Here is a 25,092-nt window from a genome sequence, read left to right as displayed (position 1 = left end):
TATATATATATATATATATATATATATATATATATATATATATAATGGAATATTACTTGGCCATAAAAAAGATGATGTCAGCTATGGGTTTTTCATAGCAACTTTTTTAACAGGTTGTTAAAGTCCCCTTCCATTCCTAGTCTGATGAGTGTTTTTATCATGAAAGAGTTCCATTTTGTCAAATGCTTTTCTGCATCCATTGAGATGATCATGTGATTCTTGTCTTTTATTCCATTAATACAGGATATTACATTAATTGAGTTTCAAATGTTGTGGTAAGCTAAATAACGGTTCCCCAAAATATATCCAGATCCCAATCCTTAGAACCTATGAATGTCACCGTACATGGCAAAAAAGGAGGGTAGGTGTTTTGCAGATGTAAGTAAGCTAAGGATCGTGAGATCAGGAGATTACACTGGATCACTCATTCTGCTATTCCGGAAGTGCTTCTCTCCAATCCCCGCATTTTACTGGTAAGAAAAAAAAAAACTAAACGGGGTGACTTGTTCAAGTTTATGAAGCTAGTGGAAGGATTGAAAAGAAACCTAGACCAGCAAATACACACTTCTGCACACTACCCAGCCTCCGGCATTTCTGTCCTTAATTCTGGAGGCTGCAAAGGTATGTTAAAATCACTCAAGAAGGTAAGAGAATTTATTTCAAAAATCCCACAAAAGGAAATAATTTTCCCAGTGTATTTCCGTGTATACTACTCATGGTTAATAATAGCTGAGGTATCAGCCCCCAGCCTTAGACTTAAGACGCTCACAGTCAGGGAGGAGAGAGAAAACAGACAAATTTTAAGGGAAGTTAAAAAACAGAAAGGTGCCAGTAAGAAGTTGGGATTAAGTGCTGAGTTCAGAAGAGGGAGAAATGCCTCCCTGGCTGCGGAGTGTATCAGGAGCCCCACGTGGAGGGAGAGCTAGTGTCACAGGCACCAAAGTTTCAACCACGACGGATACTCTGACATCATCAAAAAGTCAAAGAAGGTGTCACTCCTCTCACCGCGTAGCAGGACCCACCTCAACACCCCCTCCTCGGGAGAAACAGCAGAGCCCTGGGTCTAATCAGAGGTAGCCTGCAACTCGCCGGCTCCAAAGGCAAAGAAAAAGCCTTTGTCAGGGAACTCCTCCAAAAGGGCCTTCACCCGCTTCCCCATTCTCTCGTTCCGCTTGTAGATAAGCTCCCAGCGGAAGTAGCTGTCGATCTCCTGAGCAGCGATGCGCTCCGCAGGTGGTAGCGTGGCATTAATAAAATTGGGAACCTCCGCCAAAATAAAGAGAAAACAATTAAGGGCAACAGAGTTATGAACAAAGCTGCTTAATTTGAGCATCAAATCACCCAGGCCAGAGGGTCAAGACGCTGTCAAGAAAAAGGTAAAAAGTGACACATGATTCTGGGAGCCTCCTGCCGGCTATTTTTCCAGACAGTAATATCATTCTCTGTAACCCAAGTGAGAAAATATTAAATGAAGTGCCCTGAAAGAACTCTTAGGCTATGTCAAACAGTATTTCTGTTCCATTTAAATGATTCTGTTTGGGGAATTCCCTGGCGGTCCAGTGGTTAGGACTCCTGGCTTCCACTGCAGGGGGCACAGGTTCAATCCCTGGTTGGGGAACTAAGATCCCGAAAGCCACACGGGCAGCCAAGAAAAAAAAAAAATTCTGTTTGTTGCCACGTGTTTCTATAAGGAAACCTAAGGAAACCATTTCTGTGCATAGCACGTCACAGTTGTGTTTTTTTTTTTTAATTGAAGTATAGTTGATTTACAACATTGTGTTAGTTTCAGGTGTACAGCAAAGTGATTCAGTTATACATATAGTTTTTTCCAATATAGGTTATTACAGGATCTTGAATACAGTTCCTCGTGCTATACAGTAAATCATTGTTGTTTCTCTGTATTATGTTTAGTAGTTTGTATCTGTTAATCCCAAACTCCTAATTTATCCCTCCCTTCCCTCTTTTCCCTTTGGTAAGCATAAATTTGTTTTCTATGTCTCTGGAGTCTGTTTCTATTTTGTAAATAAGTTCATTGGTATTATTTTTTTAGATTTCACATATAAATGATATCATATATTCATCCTTCTCTGTCTGGCTTACTTCACTTAGTATGATAATCTCTAAGTCCAGCCATGTTGCTGGAAATGGCATTATTTCATTCTTTTTTGTGGCCAAGTAATATTCCATTGTGTGTGTGTGTGTGTGTGTGTGTGTATACACCACATCTTCTTTATCCATTCATCTGTCAGTGGACACTTGGGATGCTTCCACAGCACATCCATAGTTTTAACTTGTTTGATTCACACATGATTTTTTCATAAAAATAATTTTACACAATTACATACTTTAGAATCAACCACTATGATTCAATTACCAAATACATCAAACTTCTATAGACATTCAACTGTTTTATAAATTCCTTATCTTTACATTTTCATTATTTCTCCAATTCCCATTTCTCCCTCTCGCTCTCTCCACTGTTCTTTGCCCTACTGGTGAATATTTCACCTGATTCCAGCGCACATCTTAGCCAGTTTCAGTATTTTGGCTAACAACAGGGTGCTAATACACCAAAACTGTGACAATCAGGAGTGGTTTTTGCAACACAGTAGCTGTAGGCGAGGCTGACACGTTGCATTGGTTCTCTCCCCAGCCCCAAACCTCGGCCTCGTCCCACCGCCCCCTCTCCTGCTCCCTGGAATTTAACAAGGTTAAAAATTACCCTAGTCAGGGCTTCCCTGGTGGCGCAGTGGTTGAGAGTCCGCCTGCCGATGCAGGGGACACAGGTTCGTGCCCCGGTCCGGGAGGATCCCACATGCGGCGGAGCGGCTGGGCCCGTGAGCCATGGCCGCTGAGCCTGCGCGTCCGGAGCCTGTGCTCCGCAACGGGAGAGGCCACAACAGTGAGAGGCCCGCGTACCGCAAAAAAAAGAAAAAAAAAATTACCCTAGTCAAATACAGAGTAGGATATATACCCTACTCCTTCTCCTACTTCCAGTACCCTTCGAAAGACCTTTTGAAAATCCTCACACGCTGTAATATAGACATCAATTTCCATTTTCTGGATAACAGCTCTCCTGTTATTTCCTTGAAATGATATTCTTTCATTTTCAAGTCAAGAGCCTTCATCTTCTCCTTTGTCGTCTTTTTTTTTAATCATGTCATTTATGTAAGATCCTTCCCTCCGTTTCCCAAAATCTCTTCTCTTCCGCACAGCAGTGCCTTTCCACCAGCAGCCTCTCCACGCAGGCAGCCCCAAATGTGCAAGGTGACCTCCCCCTGCCGTCCTGCTCCACCTTCTAAATGCCAGACATGCCCTACGACCTGCGCCACTCGGCCACGCGCCTGGCCCTCATTCCACAACGGCAGGCACATTCCCCATACCCCACAGCACCCGCAGGGGCCCCGTGAACAGGACAGGCGTGGAGGAGCCACAGGAGAGGAACGCGTAAGACAGCTGTCCCCAAACAGCTCTGTCAGCCGTGCCATCTGCCCGTATAACTAACTCCCAAGCACCTCCCAACCCAAAGTTAAAAGATTAACTGTTATCTGCCGCCTCAAATTTTCATTTCCCAAGTGACCTTGACCCCTCTCCCCACTTCCCCCACCCAGGGTGTACGTAAGAATGATCACCACCAAACTCTGCTATGCCTTTTTTAGTGTATTTCTTCTTTTCCGCTTCCTCTTGCTTGCTCTGCCTTGGTTTTACTTCCTCCCTCTGTAGACTTTCTGGAAAGTTCCTTTTATCTTTTGATATTTGCAGGGTGAGTCCCTTTCCCTGGGACATTCCTTTTTCACCTCTTATACTCACTCCCATTTCCTATGACAGGGTCCCCGGATCTAACAGACCTGGACAGCATCACTCACACCCACCAGCTCCCTCCTCTCTCTTTTCCAGTGTCCTGAAGGTGGGCAAGACAAAACACTCCCCCATGTCAGAAGCTCAGCTGGACTCGCCACTTCCACGTGATCTTAGTGGGGAAGGGAAGGAAGCCAGGGTTTGTCCCACGGGAAGCTTGCTGATCGAAGCATAACAAATATCCATCCTACCTCCCTCCTGTAGGGAGGCTGCCATCCTCTGAGCCCTGGCCGGCCACTTTCTTCCCCTAGGTGGCCCCCAGGTAAGGCCTGGCCTGTGTCTACACTGACTGCACCAGTTCGGCCACACTCACTGCAGTACTGCAGGATGGAATCCGTGTCCGGAAATGCTGGCAGCCTCCCCAGCTTCTTATGTGCCCCTCCATAAGAATACCAGGAACACTTCCCATTGCATCATGCTCACATGTTTCTGGAAGTCACCAGAAGCTGCAACCAAAGCTCTGCTCCATCATTTCTCAAAAGTTACCTAAGCCAGCAAGGAGGCTTTCAGACTCAGACCCCTTCTCCTCTCTGAAGGCTGGTTCATGCTGCCTGCTACCTAAGCCACGGGGCCTGCCGCCAAGTCCCTTGAAGCTTCATCCTTTGACTTCCTCTGGGAATTAACTTTCATCAATGCCCCTCTCAGTTCTTTTTTTGTTTTTTTTAATAAATTTATTTATTTATGGCTGCATTGGGTCTTCATTGCTGCACGCGGGCTTTCTCTAGTTGCAGCAAGCAGAGGCTACTCTTCATTGCGGTGCACGGGCTTCTCATTGAGGTGGCTTCTCTTGTTGTGGAACATGGGCTCTAGGCGCGAGGGCTTCAGTAGTGTGGCATGTGGGCTCAGTAGTTGTGGCGTACGGGCTTAGTTGCTCCACAGCACGTGGGATCTTCCCGGACCAGGGCTCGAACCTGTGTCCCCTCCATTGGCAGGAGGATTCTTAACCACTGAGCTACCAGGGAAGTCCCCCTCTCAGTTCTTAAGTTTCCCAAAGAATGCTTTTGTTAGCTGCAGCATCCCACTCGACACCTACATGTGCCCAATTGTATTTTTAGAGCTCTTCATGACCTCGATCCTCTGTACACAGGATGTCCCAGTGTCGGCAGGTAACATCCTTATTCTTGCACTTGAATGCACCCTGAGCTGAGCAGGGGATGGGGCTCTCACCTGGGAGCTGTCATGGCTGAAGATGATGGAACTGAGGTCCCCGCAGTTATAGTGTTTGATGAGAGGCTGCCCGCTCACAGGCTCTCCTGCTGCAGGAGGGTCTGGTTTAAAGCAAAGATGACCTGAGGGGAGAAAATATAGGTCTCTTTTAAGTCCTCTGACGCAGCAATCATTAGCTGCCGTCTTATTTCTTTTGTCCGTGGTTGGCAGTAGCCTCACCTGTGTTCGTTATATAAGGAGTGGACCCTGCCGCTAAAAAAGGGAATGCAGGGCTTCGCTGGTGGCACAGTGGCTGAGAGTCCGCCTGCCGTCTTATTTCTTTTGTCCATGGTTGGCAGTAGCCTCACCTGTGTTCGTTATATAAGGACTGGACCCTGCCGCTAAAAAAGGGAATGCAGGGCTTCGCTGGTGGCGCAGTGGCTGAGAGTCCGCCTGCCGATGCCGGGGACGCGGGTTCGTGCCCCGGTCCGGGAAGATCCCACATGCCGCGGAGCGGCTGGGCCCGTGAGCCATGGCCGCTGAGCCTGCGCGTCCGGGGCCTGTGCTACGCAACGCGAGAGGCCACAACCGTGAGAGGCCCGCGTACAGCAAAAAATAAAATAAAATAAAAAAGGGAATGCAAGTCCCTGGACCGTGTCCAAAGAAAAGGAGGACAGTCCTGCCCAAGTCAGCCCCCAGCAGATGACACCTGGGGAAGTGCCTCAAGAGGGACACCGACAACCTGGAACTCTCCCATGAGAGTGATCAAGAGGTGAGGGTCCCAAAGAGCTGGCTTGTGAGGACCTGGGGAGGTGGGGCAGGGAGGGACACACAGACAGACACACGAACCAACAGGTTCCAATTACATCAAGGACTGGACAGGACTGTACACAGTACACACAGGTCTTTTCCAACCATCAGGGTGGCATCTGCCAGCCAATGGATTCATTAGGTCCATGGGATGTTAATGGAAGTTATTGTGGGAAAAGGAGGAGAAATGAAGGCTACACAAAATCAGATTTTTATCTTTACGAAACTCTGTCAAGTCTTGACACACTAAAGTGCGCTCTGCTTCTCCCCGAGGAGGGGAGAACGTGCTGGGTTTCCCAAGCTGATTTCAGGCACACATGGCAAGAGAAGGGCTAACTGGAACATCTTTGGGGACAATCCAGACTCAAGGAATTTTACAAAGCAGTGAATTCCCCTTGGCACTGGAGAGCTAGGTCAGAGGGGGAAAGGCGGGGATTCTGGCACCTTTCCAGGTGGGAATCGGGACCAGCCCCCCTCTACGAGGCTCCTGACAGCACTGTGGCATTTTCCCTCTCATTCGCCCAAGTATGGACACAGACATATCACCTTTGACAGCTGCCCCAGTAATCAGTGTATAGGATACTGACTTTGCTGGAATGTTCCCCCTCCCCCTCTGGCTGAAATGCAGACAGGCGGGACCTGTCTGATCCTGAGGTCTTCAGCAGGAAATTTTCAGTTCTCTGGAGATAACACATTGCAGGTCTCAAGTCATCAAATGACACTGTGCAGCCCCAATCCCCTTCTTTCTCCTCCTCATTCTGAGTGGCAAAGAGCATAGGAGTCTCGTCACCTTGCTTCCCACAGGCCACCACGTGTGAGCCTGCCTGTCACACACCCTCCTTCCACACCCCTTCCTCCCTGGGTTACTCTGTCCCTGTCAAGGCACCTTAACCAAATGGGGAGGGGGGCAGCTCCCTCTTTGTAAAATCCCCTCCTCTCCTCCCTTCTCTCCACATCCCCTCCTTGCTGTCAGAGACACCTCCTCCAGACTCTCCTGGAGGTCAGCTCCCCAAGGATCTGTAGACCAGCCTCTTCTATCTTGGGACAGGACCCTCTGGGCCATGCTGTGTTCCCACCCTCCCCACCCCTCTGCTGGTGATGTGAGTTGACAGAAGCAAACATATCCATGGGCATGTCTGCAGATTTCAGTCTAAGTGAGGAAACTCAAGATGAGCCCCTGGGTTCTAAAGCCATACAGTGAGGACCTATCCACACCACTGGGTGTTGCTAAATGGCTTTCAATCAGCTGGAGGAAGAACCTTCGGAGGGGAGGCGAGAGGGCGTTATGGAAACACCTCTCAGGTTTGCCATGCCCCAGGCTAAGGCTTCACACGTTCTGTCTCAGTATAACTCATCCAAACCAAGATCCCTGGGTCTGATCGGCTCACAAACACCTGCTGATGGCTTTTAGTGTTCTAAAGGCATTCAGGATGAGCCCAGGTTACCTGTTGTTAAGAGACCTTCCTCTAAGAGTTTCCATTGATTCTGGAATATTTTTATTAAAGTGTTCTTGGTATTTAGAGAAGATTGAGCCACTCATTCTAATAGACTCACCAGTCTGCAAATTGGGGAACACTGTATGGGCCACATTATATTATATTAATAATTATATTATTAACATTAACATTGTTAATGTTATTAAATATAACATTAATGTTTAATAACATTTAATGTTATTAAATATAACATTATATTAATGTTATATTTAACATTATATGTTAAATAAGAACTTTGTTTATTCAGTCCCCTCTCAACGTATTCAAGGGTCACCTGTTGACAAGACCCTTACAAAGACTTGCTAGGATGTTCATCTTTGCTCTTGATGATTAAGCTTTAAATAAGTTTGCATAGCAAAACTAAGCCAGTAACATTATTTTCTGAGTGCTGACTATGTACCCTGCTAAAGAGTTCGCTTCTGTTCTCATTTAATCCTCTCAACATCCTAAAGTAGTAACTACTGTTAAATCTATTTTAAAGAACAAGAAAATGAGGGGGAAAGAAGTTAAATAATTTGCTTATGGTCACATAGCTTAGTAACAAAGTGTCCCCGCAAAGTGTGTGAACCCAAACAGTTCAATACCAGAGCCCGAGATCTTCACCACCATGCTGTACACGAGGTACGCTGCTACCAAGTAGCGTAACTGACTTTGGTCATATGGTCTAACTTAAATTATTAGGCTTATGCTAAAGACCTAGGAGTCTGAAATTGGGAAGAAGGGAGGGAGGGTTAGAGGTGGGAGGAGAGAGGGAAATGGGAAAGCAGAAAAGGAATCAGAAAGAAAGGCACACTAAAGCTTTTTTTCACCCAGATAAGAGTAGCACTCACACTGTATCTAGAAAACAGAAAATTTTATACAAAAGAAGTTTTAAACTGCCCATAATTTCAACACTCGAGTTATAACTGCTTTTAACAACATGTGGGTATATATTGAGTATATTTTCTTTCAGTTTATTCTATACCTTTTATACAATTGATTGTATTATACATAATATTTAGTATCCTTAACTGTGTCACCTTGCTGTACAGCAGTAATTAACACAACACTCTAAATCAACTACACTTCAATTAAAAAAAAATAGTGGGCTTCCCTGGTGGCGCAGGGGTTGAGAGTCCGCCTACCGATGCAGGGTACGCGGGTTTGTGCCCCGGTCCGGGAGGATCCCACATGCCGCGGAGCGGCTGAGCCCGTGAGCCATGTCCGCTGAGCCTGAGCATCCGGAGCCTGTGCTCCGCAACGGGAGAGGCCACAGCGGTGAGAGGCCTGCACTTTTTGTGTGACAGTGTAAGCATCTCCTCACATGACAGAGTTCTTAGCCTCACATTGCATGTGATGGGTCATCACTTAGCTAAACTTTCTATTGTCAAATAGTTAGGTCTTCATTTTTTTAAAACTATCATGAATAACACCATCGAGAGCATCTGGGAGCAGAAAGTTTTTTCTATTTTCAAATTATTTCCTTGGTATTGATTCCTACCCAGTCAAAAGGTTTTTACTATTCTTTTTTCTAAAAACCTTTTTACTTTTGCATTTTTCGTTTTTTAGTAAAAATTTAACTCTCCATTAAAACACAAATTCAATAAGCATTAAGTGGTAATGCAGACAATCTCCCAAAGCCAATTTTATACAGAAGCCCTGCCTCCGGTACAATCTGTACCTCCGTGCCGATGCAGCCCCAGCAGCGTGCCAGGGAAACCGCGCTGCTGCAATCGCACACGCCCACTGTTCCCTCTGCCTGGAAGGCTTCTCCTACCCTCATCCCTATGGCAGACACACATGTGTCTTTTGAAATAGCAACAGGAGAATCTCCTCCTCGTGAAGCCTCTGTCATTAACTCCCAGGCACAGTGAGACCATCTCCTCTTTGCCCAGAGCCTCCTATGACTATTCTATTACACCGCTAATGGCATCGCCCTGTGTAGCCACCCCGAGAGTAGCAATCGTGTCCTCCTCACCTCTGCATCCTTCCCATCTGGCACACAGGACATGACATACTGTAAACATTCAATAAATTTTGACTGAACGAATAAGGTTTAGAAATGGCTCTGCCAAAAACTGAAGTCTGAGGCAGGATGGACACTTATAAAGGAAGCCCAGCAAAACTTCGCCAGCCAAGCCAAATAGGGAGCATCTGCAGACAAGCCAGACTCACCAAACTTCTCAGAAAAGTAAATGGGGGGTGGGGGTAAGGGAGGAGTATTAGGCCTAATGTGGGGGAGTAAATCTTACCCCCAGAGACTCACGTTTTCTTTGAGCTTATCCCTCAGCCAGCTTTGGGAGGTCTGCATTTGGACTTATTCCTTAAATGCTTGTCCCTACCAAGCCTCCATTCTCTTAAACTCCCATATTCTCCTGGTATAAATCAGGATAGGCTAAGCTCTGCCACAATAACAAATTAAACATGAGATTTCAAAGGCTTAGCAAATGTCTGTAGCTTGCTCACAAAGTGTGAGTGAGGTAGTGGCTCTTTCATCCGTCTAGTCCCTTGGGAATCCAGTTTGGTTTATGTTGTGACACTCTTCTCCCATCAGTTTCCATGGGAGGCAATGGAGTGAACATGGCAGGTGACCTACAGCTCTTAAATGCCTCAGCCTGGAATTCCCACAATTCATTGGCTAGAAGTAGTCACATGGCCTTGCCTAATCCTCAGAGAGGCTGGGAAATGTAGTTTTCCCATTTGCCTAGGAAGAAGTAATGTCCTTGAGACATTAAAATGGTTGACGGGGAGTTTAGTGCATTAAGTTATTCAGGATGTCAGACGCGTCCCTATTCAGAATTACACACAGTCCTGGTGGAAGAAGAGCATCAGGACAGTAACCTGGCTAAAGGTGCTCATCCTGAAGGTTCCCTAGCAGCCTGTGGTCCTCAAGCAACAGAAGGTCTGGGGACAGCAGAGGCTGGGGATGGGGGTGCGGGGAAGCACAGGATAGGGAGCAAAAAGCCGGTCGTAATCCTGGGTTAGCCTGGAATTCTGGAAATTGAGTGTTGGCCAACCAAGCATCATCAAGAATGAGAGAGTGTAATGGATCTGATAGGTGTCATGAAAGGTCATTCTTATGTCAACTAATAAAGAACAGAATCACAGCAAGTACAGTGCTAACTATTCCTGAAGCTCATTCATTCTTCTTCCATTCATTAATTCAGCCAATAAATTGTTATTGGTGCCTACTGATCCAAGCACTGAAGATACAGTAATGAACAAGAAAGACAAGATCCTTGCCATCCTAGGGTTTTCATTTTACCTGGAAGTGCGGGAGGTGATGTCAAGAAGAAGAGGGGGGGCTTCCCTGGTGGCGCAGTGGTTGAGGGTCTGCCTGCCGATGCAGGGGACACGGGTTCGTGCCCCGATCCGGGAAGATCCCACATGCCGTGGAGTGGCTGGGCCCGTGAGCCATGGCCGCTGAGCCTGCACATCCAGAGCCTGTGCTCCGCAATGGGAGAGGCCACAAGGGTGAGAGGCCCGCGTATCGCAAAAAAAAAAAAAAAGAAGAAGAAGGGGACGAATAGGGGGCTGGTGTATCACAGAAAGACATCACCCTCCCAGAGACAGTGGCCCAAAGTTAAACTTTCACTCTATGATTTCAGGCTTGCTAGAACAGTCCATCCACAAGCAAATCAAAACCCTTCCCAGATTGGCCCTTTGCTGCTTTGCCTTGGCAGGAAGGAGGTCCTTCCGTGCGGCACCCGGCAACTCTGAGGCAGCCATATTACAAATACGTGTCTTTTAAGGAAGTGTGAACAGTGAACTGTGCATGTGTCTGAGTTGGTACTAAGTCTTTCTTTTTTTCCTAAAAAACCACAGAAACGCCCTTTTTAAATCTCTAACACAACTTCCTGTACTCACCGAGTCTTTTCTTCTAGAGCTGCTACAACTTTCTAACTGTTAACCTTGGAGGCTTTAATACTGTGCTTATTTACAGCCTAACTACTTGTGAGAGGCCTTAAGCATCTTGCAGATGAAAAGCCAGCACCGGATAAGCCACTGACCACTCTGCCTCAAGTGCCCACCTAAGAGATTTGGCGGAAGGGGCTGAGTTTTCTTGGCTGGAAAAGCAAGGATCCCAGCCGACAGTGCTCCCCGGAAGATCCTGAGCACCAAACACAGGGCTCGTTATCTGTTCCATGAAACGCATTCAGTGAAAGCCAAAGGAAGGCTCAGAGAAGCACCTAAAGGGACAGTTTGGCCCAGGTATTCCTAGAAGGCAGCCACCCCAACTCCTCCTTCCGTGGCTCAAGACGTGGAGACTTTCTGCAGGGACCTGGGCAAGCCTCTGGTGCAGTTTATGTTTAACGGAGAAGAGCTCTTACTGACACAAACTAGACTCCTGGGAGAAAGACCAGACATCGTTTCCGGAGGAAGAAGTCTCTGAGTGAGGCCCTGCCAGGGTTTGCTTGGAGCCTAACACATCCAGTGACTCTGAGCCCTTGTTAGCTACCATCTTCACCACCACACAGCCAAGGAGGTGAGTCTCTGCCTCCTCCAAACAGCAGCGCTTTATCACCTCTGCTGCCCAGACCTCGGCTCAGTGTCCATTCCTGGGGCCACCAGAGCTCTGTCCAACCAGGGGCAGGTCCCTGGAGGCACTGCTGGAGGTGCCTTCCTTGCCGCAAACCTCTGGTGCAAAGCAAGGGTGGCCACTTGTGTCTGCCCCTGAGTAGAAGAGGTCACCACCCCCAGGTCCCTGCAGAAAGTCTCCACGTCTTGAGGCAGAGGGCAGGGAGGACATGAGGGCTCCACAAAAACAATACACAGCCCCCAACTCACCCCAGCTAAAGCCACTAAGGGCCAGACCCAGCTTCCTCAGAAACCTACAGGGGCCTCTCCAAAGGATTATCAACTGTCAATCGTCCTTATGTAGTTTACTCTCCTTGCTGTTCTTGGCAAAGTCTGGGCCAGTCTAACAAATGTGAGGTTCCAGGATGTGACTCACAGAGAAGCAAATTCCTAAGAAACAACCCTGTTTGGCTAAGTTGACCCCAGAGGCATCTTGTCTCCAGTCAATTCCTTTCTTTGGGGTTTCTGCTAACATTTTCTCACATGTTGCACTGGTTAGCTAGGACTATCTTAACAAACTGTGTAATTTAAACAACAGAAACACATTGTCTCACAGTTCTGGAAGCTGGAAGTCCAGAATCAAGGTGTTAGTGGTGTCATGCTCCCTCTGAAGGTGTTAGAGGAGGATCTGTTCTAGGCCTCTCTCCTAGTTTCTGGTATTTTCTTGGCTTGGGACAGCATAACTCCAATATTTACATGGTGTTTTCCCTTGTGTACTCTATGTCTTAAGTTCCTCTTTTTATAAGGACACAGTCATATTGGATTAGTGCCCACCCCAATGATCTCACCTTAACTTGACCATCTGCAAAGACCCTACTTCCAAATAAGGTCTCGGTCACAGGTCCTGGAGATTAGTATTTCAGTGTAAGAATTTAAGGACACACACACAAAAAAAGAATTTGAGGACAAAGTCTACTCATAAAGCATATCAATCTCAGCTCTACTCTCTTTTGAATAGTTAATATGGGGCTTCCCTGGTGGCCCAGTGGTTAAGAATCCGCCTGCCAATGCAGGGGACACGGGTTCAAGCCCTGGTCTGGGGAGATCCCACGTGCCGCAGAGCAACTGAGCCGGTGCGCCGCAACTACTGAGCCTGCGCTCTAGGGCCCACGAGCCACAGAACTACCGAAGCCCGCATGCCACAACCACTGAAGCCCACATGCCTAGAGCCTGTGCTCTGTAACAAGAGAAGCCACCGCAATGAGAAGCCCACGCGCCGCAACCAAGAGTAGACCCCACTCGCCACAACTAGAGAAAGACCGCGTGAGGCAACAAAGACCCAATGCAGCCAAAAAATAACTAAATTAAGTAAATAACTTTTTAAAAAGATAGTTAATATGCATACACCTTTTTTTGGTTTTGTTGTTTTTGCTCCTTTGGCCTTTAAGCAGTCAAATAAAAACCTTTCCATAAATAAATACTGAAGCTATACATTACAATGTAATGTAAAACAATCAAGGAATAAAAAGCCAAGTCTTGGCAAACAGAGATAACTTCCATTGTTTCTGAAGTAAATGCAGGCTGAGACTTTCTATCCACAAGGTTAAATCAATGACTAAGGCGAATCATAGAAAAGGAAAAGGGAAATTTCTGACAGCAAGAAGGGACAAAATGAAGGTTTCCTATGCCTTTCCAGTGAGAAAGCAGGTTGGATACAGAAGCCCCTTGGAGGCATCCCAGAGGTGACCCCACTGCCCCTAATCCAAAGATGTCCTGGGACCTCTGCTCTGGGCTCAGACTGACTCAGGCAGATCCCAAGGAGAAATTCTGGCAGAAGTCTACAGTTGAAGATTTCATACAGCCCTACAAGGATTCAGGTTCACTTCTCCAAGATCTCAGATGAGTCTCCCCTTCCAAACACCCAGATGGTTTGATTTTCTCAGAAGCCTCCTAAGCCAATTTTTTTCCAAAACACAGATTATAACTCATTATCCACAGCATCATGGACATAAATCTTAGCAGGCCTCATGCACTGCTCTGCAGCTTGTTCATCTCCATTCCTCCAGGCATCAGTCCACACGGTGCATCCAGGGCTGCTCCGTGCTTGCTAACAGCTGCACATAAACCAGGACAAGCACGTGCACTAGCCCCCTTGGAGGGGCCGCTTCTGTAATGACAGCTCTGCTAGTGTCAAGCACCGCCTACATTCCCCACCCCACCCCCCCGCAGGTGACTCCAACATGCAGGCGGGGCTGGGAGCGATTGACTGAATTCAGTCAGGGTCAGAGCTCTAAGAACCTCAAGAGATGAATACCGACCACATTCAACTCTTTCAAATATGAAATGTCTTCCCAGAGCTGCAGTGAGTTACTGGCTGAGTCCTCCGACCCTGACTGACAATTCTCCGCACCATAGTTTGCAGAGTCTGACTCATATCCTCACGAGGAAGGATGTGGGCTATCAGGGTGTTGGCGGATGGGGCCAGCATGCTCCTGAAACAGTACCGTTTCTACGGTTTTTCCACACAAACATAAGCCGTTCTGCGGACTCAACTAACTAGGAACCTCCATTTAAAACATTATTTCAAAAGAAATCCACATTCTGCCTTCTCCAGTCCAGCTTTGAGAATGCACCAGGAAGCTCCAAGAATTCCTCTCTAGGGCTTCCCCGGTGGCGCAGCGGTTGAGAGTCCGCCTGCCGATGAAGGGCACACGGGTTCGTGCCCCGGTCCGGGAAGATCCCACATGCCACGGAGCGGCTGGGCCCGTGAGCCATGGCCGCTGAGCCTGCGCGACCGGAGCCTGTGCTCAGCAACAGGAAGAGTGAGAGGCCCGCGTACCGCAAAAAAAAAAAAAAAAAAAAAAAGAATTCTTCTCTAATGCCTCCTATATGGTTGCCATCCTGCCAAGCTACTGTGCTGACATAGCAACAACCAATTCTCTTAAAGAAAAACTGCTGGGTAACAGACACCTTCACACAGGTCCTTGTCACTCACTGTCAATCTGTTAACAGCACCTGAGGGCAAAGCAAGATGCATTAGAGAAGAGAAGATGAGAGGTGGAGGTGGTGGAATATTAGAACTCTGAGCGCCTGGAGGGGACAACAAAGAGATCAGCAGAACGTATTTACAATAATAGTAATAGCAATAATGATAATAATAGCAGCAGCAATCCCTCCCCCACGCTGCAGTCAGCCGTCCTCTGGGAGGTGGAACTGCATTTGGGGAGGAAGAATGGGCCCCTGCCCTGAGGCATGGCTGTTGGCAGGGGGACAGGACAAAAGGGCCTGTGACGGCAACAGGTCACAGAGGGCAGTAAAGGATAACCACGAACACTCAGTGGGAGCTCAGGCCCAGGTGAAGACCCCAGAGAGAAACCATCACATTCACTCCCTCACCCCAGAACTATAGTTTGGTCCTCCACATCAAAAAAAAAAAAAAAAAAAAAGGTGACGCCAAGAGCCTCCAAGACCTTAGGGCAAACCAGGCTACTTCCCTTGAAACCTGTAAAGATTTCTGTCCTCAACCATGCAAATAGCAGCTTTGCCTAAAGCTTTGCCACCAGCCATTCTTGCTATCTTCAGAGTGTCCCCCTTGGGCTCATAGGAAGACTTCTGACCTGTTGGGAAAGACTCATTTACCGCTTGAGGGCACCAGGGGAGGGTCCCAGCAGCATCCAGGGCATCCCAGCTGGGGATACAGTAGATAGGTCTGTGTCTACAGCAGAGGACATGCAGAGCCCAGTGGAAGCCTCTGCAAGGAGATGGGCTCAGAGTGCTTCTGAATGGGTCCTGCAAAACCTTTGTTGTTCTCCAAGCCTCACCTAGAAACTGCATTGTATTTGGAAGGACTCACAGAAGCCACCAGTGGGGGATTTGCCTCCTTGGAGAGGTTCCCAGTGGTCTCCAGAGTGTGCCAAGCTCTACTTTTTGAACACCTGTTACCCCAAGTCAGGTGCTCTGCTCTATCGTGAGATATTTTTAACTATTAGAAAGTCCTTCCTTCTTTTTGAGCTCCCTGTCTCGCCATGATTACCATGTACTCATTTTTGTATGTATCAATACAGTGTGTGTTTCCACACATGCATAATTTGTGAGCAGCCATGAAAAGAGAAAACGTACATGTCCCACTTCTAGGAATCACTCCTATAGAAATACAAGCACAAGTGTGTAATAAATATGCTAGTGTCGCCAGTGAATTTAAGGTTCTTTCTTCATCGTGAAAGAATTTGAAGACGAAGTGATAGGTATGAATCAGACTTATTTAGAGAGAAATACACTCCACAGACAGAGTGTGGGTCACTGAAAGGCAAGAAGCAAGAGGCCTCGAAATATGGGGTGGTTAGTTTTTATGGGCTGGGTAATTTCATAGGCTAATGAGTGGGAGGATTATTCCAACTATTTGGGCGAAGGGGCGGGGATTTCCAGGAATTGGGCCACGGCCCACTTTTTAGCCTTTTATGCTGGGCCTCAAAACTCTCATGGCGCTGGTGGGTGTGTCATTAGCATATGCTAATGTATTACAATGAGCATATAATGAGGCTCAAGGTCCACTGGAAGTCGAGTCTTCCGCCATCTTGGACCCAGTTGGTTCTCACTAGTTTTCATCATGTCCTATGGCTATGTCATTCTTTTAAAGGTTGTGCCCTGCCCCTTTCCCTCCTGTTTCATTAGTGCACAAGGATGTTCCCTGGGGAACTGTAACAGAGCTCTCCCTGACACTGGGACTGTTCAATCAAAATTGGAATGACCCAAGAGGGAGAAGATATGGAGATATATGTATAGCTGATTCACTTTTGTTATAAAGCAGAAACTAACACCCTACTGTAAAGCAATTATACTCCAATAAAGATGTTAAAAAAAAAAATTGGAATGACCCTTCTTCTTCGTAAAAACACCAAACGGCATATGACGCCGGTGCTGGGGGAGGGCCCAGAGGCCCCTGGGGGCCCTGGAATGGGAGGCCCCGGTGACTTCCACAGAAGGTTTGGAAGCGGTGTCCGGGGTCAGGGTCACAGCCAGGGTCGGGGCCTCAGAACACATGGAGGCAAGGCTGAGAAGCAGGAGTGGCTCCCCGTCACCAAGCTGGGCCGCCTGGTTAAGGACCTGAAGATCAAGTCCCTGGAGGAGAGCTGTCTCTTCCCTCTGCCCATCAAGGAATCTGAAATCACTGACTTTTTCCTAGGAACATCCCTCAAGCAGGAGGTTTTCAAGATTATGCCTGTGCAAAAGCAGACCCATGCTGGCCAGCAGACCAGGTTCAAGGCATTTGTCACCATTGGAGATCACAACGGACATGTCGGTTTGGGTGTCAAGAGCTCTAAGCAGATAGCCACTGCCATCCATGGAGCCACCATTCTGGCCAAGCTCTCCATCATGGCCGTGTGGCGAGGCTACTGGGGAAACAAATCGGCAAGCCCCATACTGTAACTTGCAAGGTGACTGGCCGCTGTGGCTCTGTGCTCCTGTGCCTTATCCCTGGCCCCAGGGGCACTGGCATCGTCTCAGCCCCTGTGCCCAACATGCTACTGATGATGGCTGCAACTGACGACTGCTACACCTCTGCCAGGGGCTGCACTGCCACCCTGGGCAACTTTGCCAAGGCCACTTTTGATGCCATTTCCAAGACCTACAGTTATCTCACTCCTGATCTCTGGAAAGAGACAGTGTTCACCAACTCTCCGTATCAGGAATTCACTGACCATCTTGTAAAGACCCACACCAGAGTTTCCGTGCAGAGGACTCAGGCTCCAGCTGTAGCCACCACATAGTTTTATATGAGAAAAATAAAGTGAATGAAGCCGTAAAAAAAAAAAATTGGAATGACCACATAGAAAGGATTCTTGCCCCCAACAGAGCGGGAGATTGGATGTGATGACCTCAGACGGTCATCTACTTATAAGTCCTTGAGTTTTTCCATCTCAGGAAGCGAGGGAAGCAGACACCCTGGTCTCACTTTCTGTCCTCTCTGCCTCCCTTGTTTCTCCCCCCTCAGCACAGGCCATGAGGCTCCATGGAGCTTTCCATGTCTGTTAATTAATGGCCCTCACCCAGATCACTGTGTCGGGTCAATTTCCACCACTGGGGAAAAAACTCCACAAAACCATCCTCTTATTTCAGACTTTTTTCTCCTGCTAGGTGTTCCAGAAGTGCCAAATCACTGTGCTCCCTCCTCCCCCAACCCTCTACCCAAACCACAGCCCCTGAAGAGACAGCCCTACATAGGATGTGATTCTGCCTGTCCCCTCCCTCCCCAGGCCATGCCAGTTACACCTGGGTGGACATCTGACTCAGTGGTATAGCACTGGGTGAACCACGAGATTTACACCCAAAGAGTACATCTACCCCACAGAATAGACTCAAAAAATCATCCACAAGCCGAAAATACTCATCTCCAGGCCAAAAAGCAATTGTTTTGTTTCAAGTCTCTTAATCTGCATTGGTTGAGATTGTATGAGGGGTTAAGAGACAGCAAGAAAGGAAGAACTAGTGGGAATTATTGCAATTATGATAAAACTCCAATTAGCATGAAGTTTCTAACAGTGCAAAGACTTAAAGGGACTTACTTTTCCCCTTCAAAAACACAGCTAGATAGACAGATTTCTGCTTTCACTTCAGTGTTTGTCTTTTATTATACTGTCTTTTAGAAAAAACATGATCGGTCCACCCAAAACCATGTCTTGTCAGCTGAATTCACTCTTCCCCTTCCCTCCAATGACACATACTCACCCCATCTGCACTGTCTTCTGAAAAGTTGTGTTCACTGGAAGAAGTAACAAGCTTATTACCTGACAGTTTAATTCAGTGCTCAAATGCCACCCTTCCTTCCCCGCTCTCCCCGCCATGTCTCCCTTTCCACTCTCCCCTTGCCTCCCCACATCCCCTCTTCTCTCTCCCTTTCTTTCTAGGCTTGTGGAAAGAATCCATTAAGCTCTCTGTCCAACACGTGCAGCAGACTTCTTTCTCTTTCCCGAGACTTCTTCAGCTGTGGGGAGACCCAGGTCCCAGTTGGGGCATTGTTGCGGGAGCCCACAGGCTGAAGGGGCGGGCGAGGGGGCTGGGGTCCGGCAGATGCCTTTTTCGTCGAAGATAAAGGCCTCCCACTCCCATCGAGCCTCTCCACTTTCCAGCACTTTCATCGCCCTCCGATCAAAGGGCTGCTCTGAATATGAAAGGCACCGCCCATTATGCGGCTCCCGTCAGCCCCACCTCACCCCGCCCCCAGCCGCCCAGCTCTCAAACAAAGCCCCTGGCATCTGTCCAGGCGCAGCTCTCACCTTCTGGGGCGTTGGGTTGTTGCGTCTTCTTTTTTTCTTAGTTCACTTTTGAGAGCCATTCGGTCCCTTGAAGTATAGTTGGGGAGCAGAGGGGAAGATCTCTCTCATCCTCAGAACATTCCGCCCGCATAATTTTTCAAGACACCTTGAGGATTTCCGGTCCTTGCCTCTCCCACCTCACCTGGGTATCCAGGCAGTCAGGACGTCCCCCTCAAGCTCATTTATTTCCCCCTTTCCCAGCCACTCTTAAAAATCGCTTCTCCAGGGGCTTCCCTGGTGGCGCAGTGGTTGAGAGTCCGCCTGACGATTCAGGGGGCGCGGGTTCGTGCCCCGGCCCGGGAAGATCCCACATGCCGCGGAGCAGTTGGGCCCGTGAGCCATGGCCTCTAAGCCTGAGCGTCCGGAGCCTGTGCTCCGCAATGGGAGAGGCCACAACAGTGGGAGGCCCGTGTACCGAAAAAAAATCGCTTCTCCTTCTTTACCTGAAAGGGGACTATGCCCTTGGAAGAGTCTAGACCGACCCCTCATGGCAAGACGACGGAGAAAGTCCTGCTCCTTTTCTGTCATGTTAATAGATGGTGCCAGACTTGAGAACTAAAGCCTCCACACACATCTCTGAACATGAGGTCCGCTTTTCAGGGGGAGAAAGGTGCTTCTCAAAACTTGGACCTGAGTTCTTCTCAGACAAAGGATTCAAGCATAAGGACCAGAGAAACTAATTTTCAGGGATGTTCCGACCTGAAGAAGTGTCGTTTTGTAAATGATGACAATTCCTGAATACCAGGTGAGGACAGGGAGGGAACCTGGAAGAACGCACCAGGCAGACTGGGCCTCTTCTTCTGCAATCCCTGCCACCACCTTCCTGCACACCCTCCAAGCCCTCTCCTCCCTTGGTCAGGTTCCCCGACCACCCTCCCCTTCCACCCAGCCCATATCCTGCCCTGACTTCATGGCTGACTGAGCACATCCGTCTCCTGTTATGGATGTGGACTGAACTGTGCCCCCCCACACCCCCAATTCACAGGCTGAAGCTCTAACCCTCACTATGACTGTATTTGGAGATGGTAATTAAGGTTAAATGAGGTTGGGCTTCCCTGGTGGCGCAGTGGATAAGAATCTGCCTGCTAACACAGGGGACACAGGTTCGATCCCTGGTCCAGGAAGATCCCACATGCCGCGGAGCAACTAAGCTTGTGTGCCACACTACTGAGCCTGTGCTCTAGAGCCCATGAGCCACAACTACTGAGCCCACATGCCACAACTACTGAAGCCCACGTGCCTAGAGCCCGTGCTCCACAACAAGAGAAGCCACTGCAATAAGAAGCCCGCGCACCACAACAAAGAGCAGCCCCCACTCACTGCAACTAGAGAAAGCCCGCGCGCATCAACGAAGACCCAACGCAGCCAAAAATAAATAAATAAATAAATAAATATTAAATATATATATATATATATGTGGTCTTTAAAAAAAAAAAAGAAAGGTTAAATGAGGTCATTTGGGTGGGGCCCTGATCCAATAGGATTGGTGACCTCTCTCTCTCTGTGCAGAGAAAAGGCCATGTGAGGACACAGCAAGAAGGCAGCCATCTGCAAACTGAGGAGAGAGGCCTCATCAGAAACCAACCCAGCCAGCACTTTGATTTTGTATTGTGAGCCTCCAGCACTGTGAGGAAATCAATTTCTGTTGTTTAAACCACACAGTCTATAGTAGCCTGTGATGGCAGCCCAAGCAGACTAGCACACCTCCTTTCCCCAAATCCCACACCATGCTGGAGTAATGATAAGAATTAACACCAATCTCTCCATCTCTAAGGCCCAGTGAAAGTTACAACCTCTGCTAAGTGCTTCAGGACTGTCTCAGTCCCTTTCTAGAAATTTCCATTCTTTTCATTTCTACTGCCCTGAAATGTAATTTTCCTTTAAATTGTTAAAAGGAAAACAAGATAAACAAGACCAACAAGACAGACAAGCCCCAGGAGCAATAAGCTATGAAGAATGATATGAAGAACGAAATGAAAAGCACAATAAAGCTAACTTCACACACTTAACCACATCTGGACCGGCCACTGGGCCTAATTAGGCATAAGTGGTAAGCAGCTCACAAAATGGCTACACACTGTATCTGCTTCTGCCATAAAGAATGGCGCTCGCCATCTGGCTCTACAAGGATTGAGTCACTTGCCACTGCAGTCACTGACCTTCAATACATCCTGAAAGGAGTTCCAGGTGGAGATCAGAAATGAGGTACCCTGTGCTCTGGGAAAACTGGCAGAACAGGCCTTCAGACAGATATTTTTAGGAGAAATGTTTTATGAACCTGGATTCTAGCATCTTCCCATACTTAGAAAAGCCCTAAAATCCTTAACAGAGACATCTGTTCCTTGTGACTAGCATCAACCTTCTTACCAAGATGTGTGCCTGGTTGCACGTACCCCCTTCGTCAAATCACATATAGACTGACTGCCCCACTTACCTCTTGGAAGCAGTCCCTCAGAGTTATCTGAGAGGCTGCCTCCTGGGCTATAGTCCTCAGTAAGTCCCCAAATAAAACTGAAACACATCTCTCACAAGTGTTTTTATTTCAGTCAACAGCTTTAGCCACCACAAAGGGACCCAGAGCAGACTTCTCTCCTTCACCTGAACTCTATAAGGATCCAGAGCCTTGGTACCAGCAGGGTCCTTTGTGCCCATCCACCTCCTCAGCAGGTCCAAATGAATTTAAGTAAGCCTCTCCTGGTTCTTGGATCTCCTGTTAATTGGTTGATGATCCTGAGCTCTATTTGGTGATATATAACAGGTACCTAGCCCACCAGTTGAAAGACACTGGGAAAAAAGGTGGCCTCCCCCAAGCTGAAAGATACTGCGGGAGCCCAGCTGAAACACACTGGGATTTGCTCAGTTGAAAGACACTGGGCAGTCTGGACTGGGTGACTAGGTGGGCAGGCCTAAAGTCGTTCCTAAACAAGGGGCATCAGAAATCCAGCCTCCAGCTAACACTCCAGCCAGGTGTATGTACTTAACGAAACTTATACTTACAAGTTAGTTATTTAATTGGGTATTAAAGGAAATATCACACTGAAAATGGCCCAAATGGGGCTCTTTTCTTGCATACGCAGTTAACTTAGAGAAAGCTAGCTTGATAAAACATCTGTTCAGAATTCTGACCCTAAGGGAACAAGTCCTTCTAGGAAAAATTTGTATTTCTTTCCCTGTGCACAGGAATTCTTATCTTATCGGACCATCTCCAATTCCTGAGACTGAGAAAAGGAAAAAACGCTGTATGTCACAGCAGTAGCCAAGTTTCCTTGCCAATTGCATTATAATCAGGTGTTTAAACTATGCCTTTCAAAGAATTTTCTCATTTATAGACAGTTATTGTTTTACTTTGGTGCTTTTGCAAAAAATCCTTCATCTTCAAGAAGATTCATAGAAAGAACTTTTTGACAAGAACAGATTTCTGATAAATTTTGGATCATACCACTGAACTGGGTAAGAAATTAAAGAATCCTAATGGAAAGCCTGACAGCTTCATAAAACTGTTAGCAAAAAAGATTAGTTACATAGGAATGAGTGAACTGGTGAATATCATCATAATTTTTATAGTTTTTGTCTGAAATATTACTGACTTTTAATCTGTGTTTTCCAGATATAAGCAAACCTTTCCCCTCAGGCTAATTATGACTTACAGCCACATGGTAAATTATACCTTTGTAAGCAGAACTGAAACATTTATCTTTTCTCTCTACCTGATCCCTCCAGAAATTGGGAAACTTATGTTCCCAGCAGCCTTATCAGATGAATAAGAAAGGTCACCTCCTGACAGGTGCAGGAATCTCAAGATATTCTGGGGACCTCAGGAACACAGGAATTCACCCAAATCTATAGATATCACAGGCAGAATCTGTGGCAAGCCCTTGGTGTGGCTTTCCTGGTCTTGGGAGGCCTTTTAAAAACTCAATCTGAGGTTCCTTATGAAAAGCTCCAGCCCAGCCAATTTAAAAGAGCCTATGTGATCCATTAACCAGCCTTATTTTGCAAACAAATTAGTCTTAATTTGGCTGTATGTGGTAGAAATTAGGGTAATTTTAGAGAGAAAAAGTGAATGTTAAATGCTCGTTTTGTTCACTGAGGTCTGTATTTACTGCCTATACTCACTTCCCAGAGAGTTCCTTGTGGTTATATTACATTACTGTTACGTTTAAATGAATTATTAAAAGGACATTCCAAGTTTTGTTTCTGAAGCTTATCTCAGTATTCTATCCTTGGATGAAGACCAGGTGCCCCATGAGCTGCAACCAGGAGATTATGCATACAGGAAAAGGCATCATTTAAAGAACTATCTCCAACCTAGATGGAAGGACCCTTATCGGGTACTCTTAACCAGCTCATGCGAAGTGAAACTGAAGGGAATTGACTCTTGGATTCATATTTCCCACTTAAGAAGGGCCCCTGCACTGGACTGGTCTATTGAGAGGACTGCTGACCTCAAAATCACCTTAAAACAATGTTCAAACAGAGGAGAAAACTATACCCACAGCAGGACAAGAAGACAACATCAGAAGCAGACAGCTATCTCAAGATGCCAGACCTGACCCACATGATTATTTACAGTGTTTTCTTAATTTCTTGGACTTTTGCATAAATCAGTGTTTTTCTATCATGGTCACAAATCCCAGGCAGATTTTTAAAATTAATACAAGTGTTGGGTTTATGGTCAAGTACCTACATCCAGTACTTTTGGGTTACCTTGGTGGGTTTTTCTTCTCCAAGGCTCTAACTGGATGGCCCTTAGGAAATTTATTCTAGATGAAAGAGGCTGTAGGTCCGTTGGGGCCATTATTGACATCACTCGATGGGAATCATACTTGTTCTGACCGTGACCATAAATATGAATTTTCTTTAAAAGTTACTCAAGCTCAATCAGAGCAACGAGCTAAATTTCAGTCAAAGAATATAACCTCCTTCAGTTATGGGATGGATTTATATGGCTAACACCAGGCTGTGATCATTTAAGTTTAAAAGCCCCCTTATGTTGGGAACAATTAAACCATCCAAGGCTAATCAAACTAATAACACTAGGAAATTGGGCTGGTGCTGGTATGGAACAGACTGGGCAGGCAACTGGGAATATAGTAGCCTGCACCTAATGGAAATTCTTGGCTTAAATTCTTACTTTTGGCCCTATTAATGCTACTAGCTATATTACTTATATTCTACCTATTTTACAAGATCGTTGTTTCTTGCATTACAAAATGTGTTACTGAGCCTCCCATAAAAGCGATGACTAGGCAACTTGAAACAATTGACCCAAGATATAGCTCTATTTGAGATCAATGATTATAATAGTGTAACTGTAGATATGGAAGGAAGCAACAAGAGGGAATCTTTCCTGGACCATAACAGACTAGTAAGACAGGTGGTCCAGAGACTTTTCACTACTGTTAACAGGGCCTAGTCCAGTAATAGCACATTGAATGGCCTACCAACAAAATCCCGGCCTGACCTAGGAATGGGCATTCCTAGCACTGTGGTACAAAATAGTCAGGAAGTGCCTTCCAAACCTACGTTAAATTTATGATCATGAGGGGGCACTGCCAACTAAACAATGTCACTAGCCATCTGGCTCTACAAGGATAGAGTCATTAGCCACTGCAATTGTTGACCTTTAACATAGCCTGACCTCAAGGAAGAGATCAGGAATGAGGCACTCTGTGCTCTGGGAAAACTGGCAGAACAGGCCTTCAGACAGATAGTTTTAGGAGAAAATTTTTGCAAACCTGGATTCTTGCATCCTCCCATTGTTAGAAAAGCACTAAAATCATTAACAGAGACCTTGTGACTAGCAACAGCCTTCTTACCAAACTGTGTGTTTGGTCGAATGTACCTCCATCGTCAAAATCACATATATACTGACTTCTCCCCGTTCCTCTTGGGAGCAGTTCCTCAGAGCTGTCAGAGAGGCTGCCTCCCAAGCTATAGTCCTCGGGAAGTCCCCAAATAAAACTGAAACT

The 25,092-nt window shown here is 46.8% G+C and overlaps 1 protein-coding gene and 1 pseudogene across 2 annotated transcripts in view; one reads left to right on the top strand and one right to left on the bottom strand.

Moving 5' to 3' along the window:
* Positions 1–25,092, bottom strand: part of TRABD2A (TraB domain containing 2A) — a 59,312-nt gene that overhangs the window by 9,790 nt on the left and 24,430 nt on the right. The window contains 3 exon segments of the mRNA XM_029232840.1: positions 1,090–1,264; positions 5,026–5,090; positions 5,093–5,147. Coding sequence (XP_029088673.1) covers positions 1,090–1,264; positions 5,026–5,090; positions 5,093–5,147 — 295 coding nt within the window.
* On the top strand, positions 16,712–17,606 carry LOC114900916 (annotated as a pseudogene). The gene has a single exon (XR_003794969.1). The product of XR_003794969.1 is annotated as a 40S ribosomal protein S2 pseudogene (transcript).

This window comes from Monodon monoceros, unplaced genomic scaffold, assembly GCF_005190385.1.
Source record: "Monodon monoceros isolate NGI ecotype Baffin Bay Population unplaced genomic scaffold, NGI_Narwhal_1 Super_Scaffold_19, whole genome shotgun sequence".
NCBI classification, from domain to species: Eukaryota; Metazoa; Chordata; class Mammalia; order Artiodactyla; family Monodontidae; genus Monodon; species Monodon monoceros.
The sequence above is the reverse complement of the archived record's forward strand: the minus strand, read 5'-3'. Positions and strand labels throughout refer to the sequence as shown.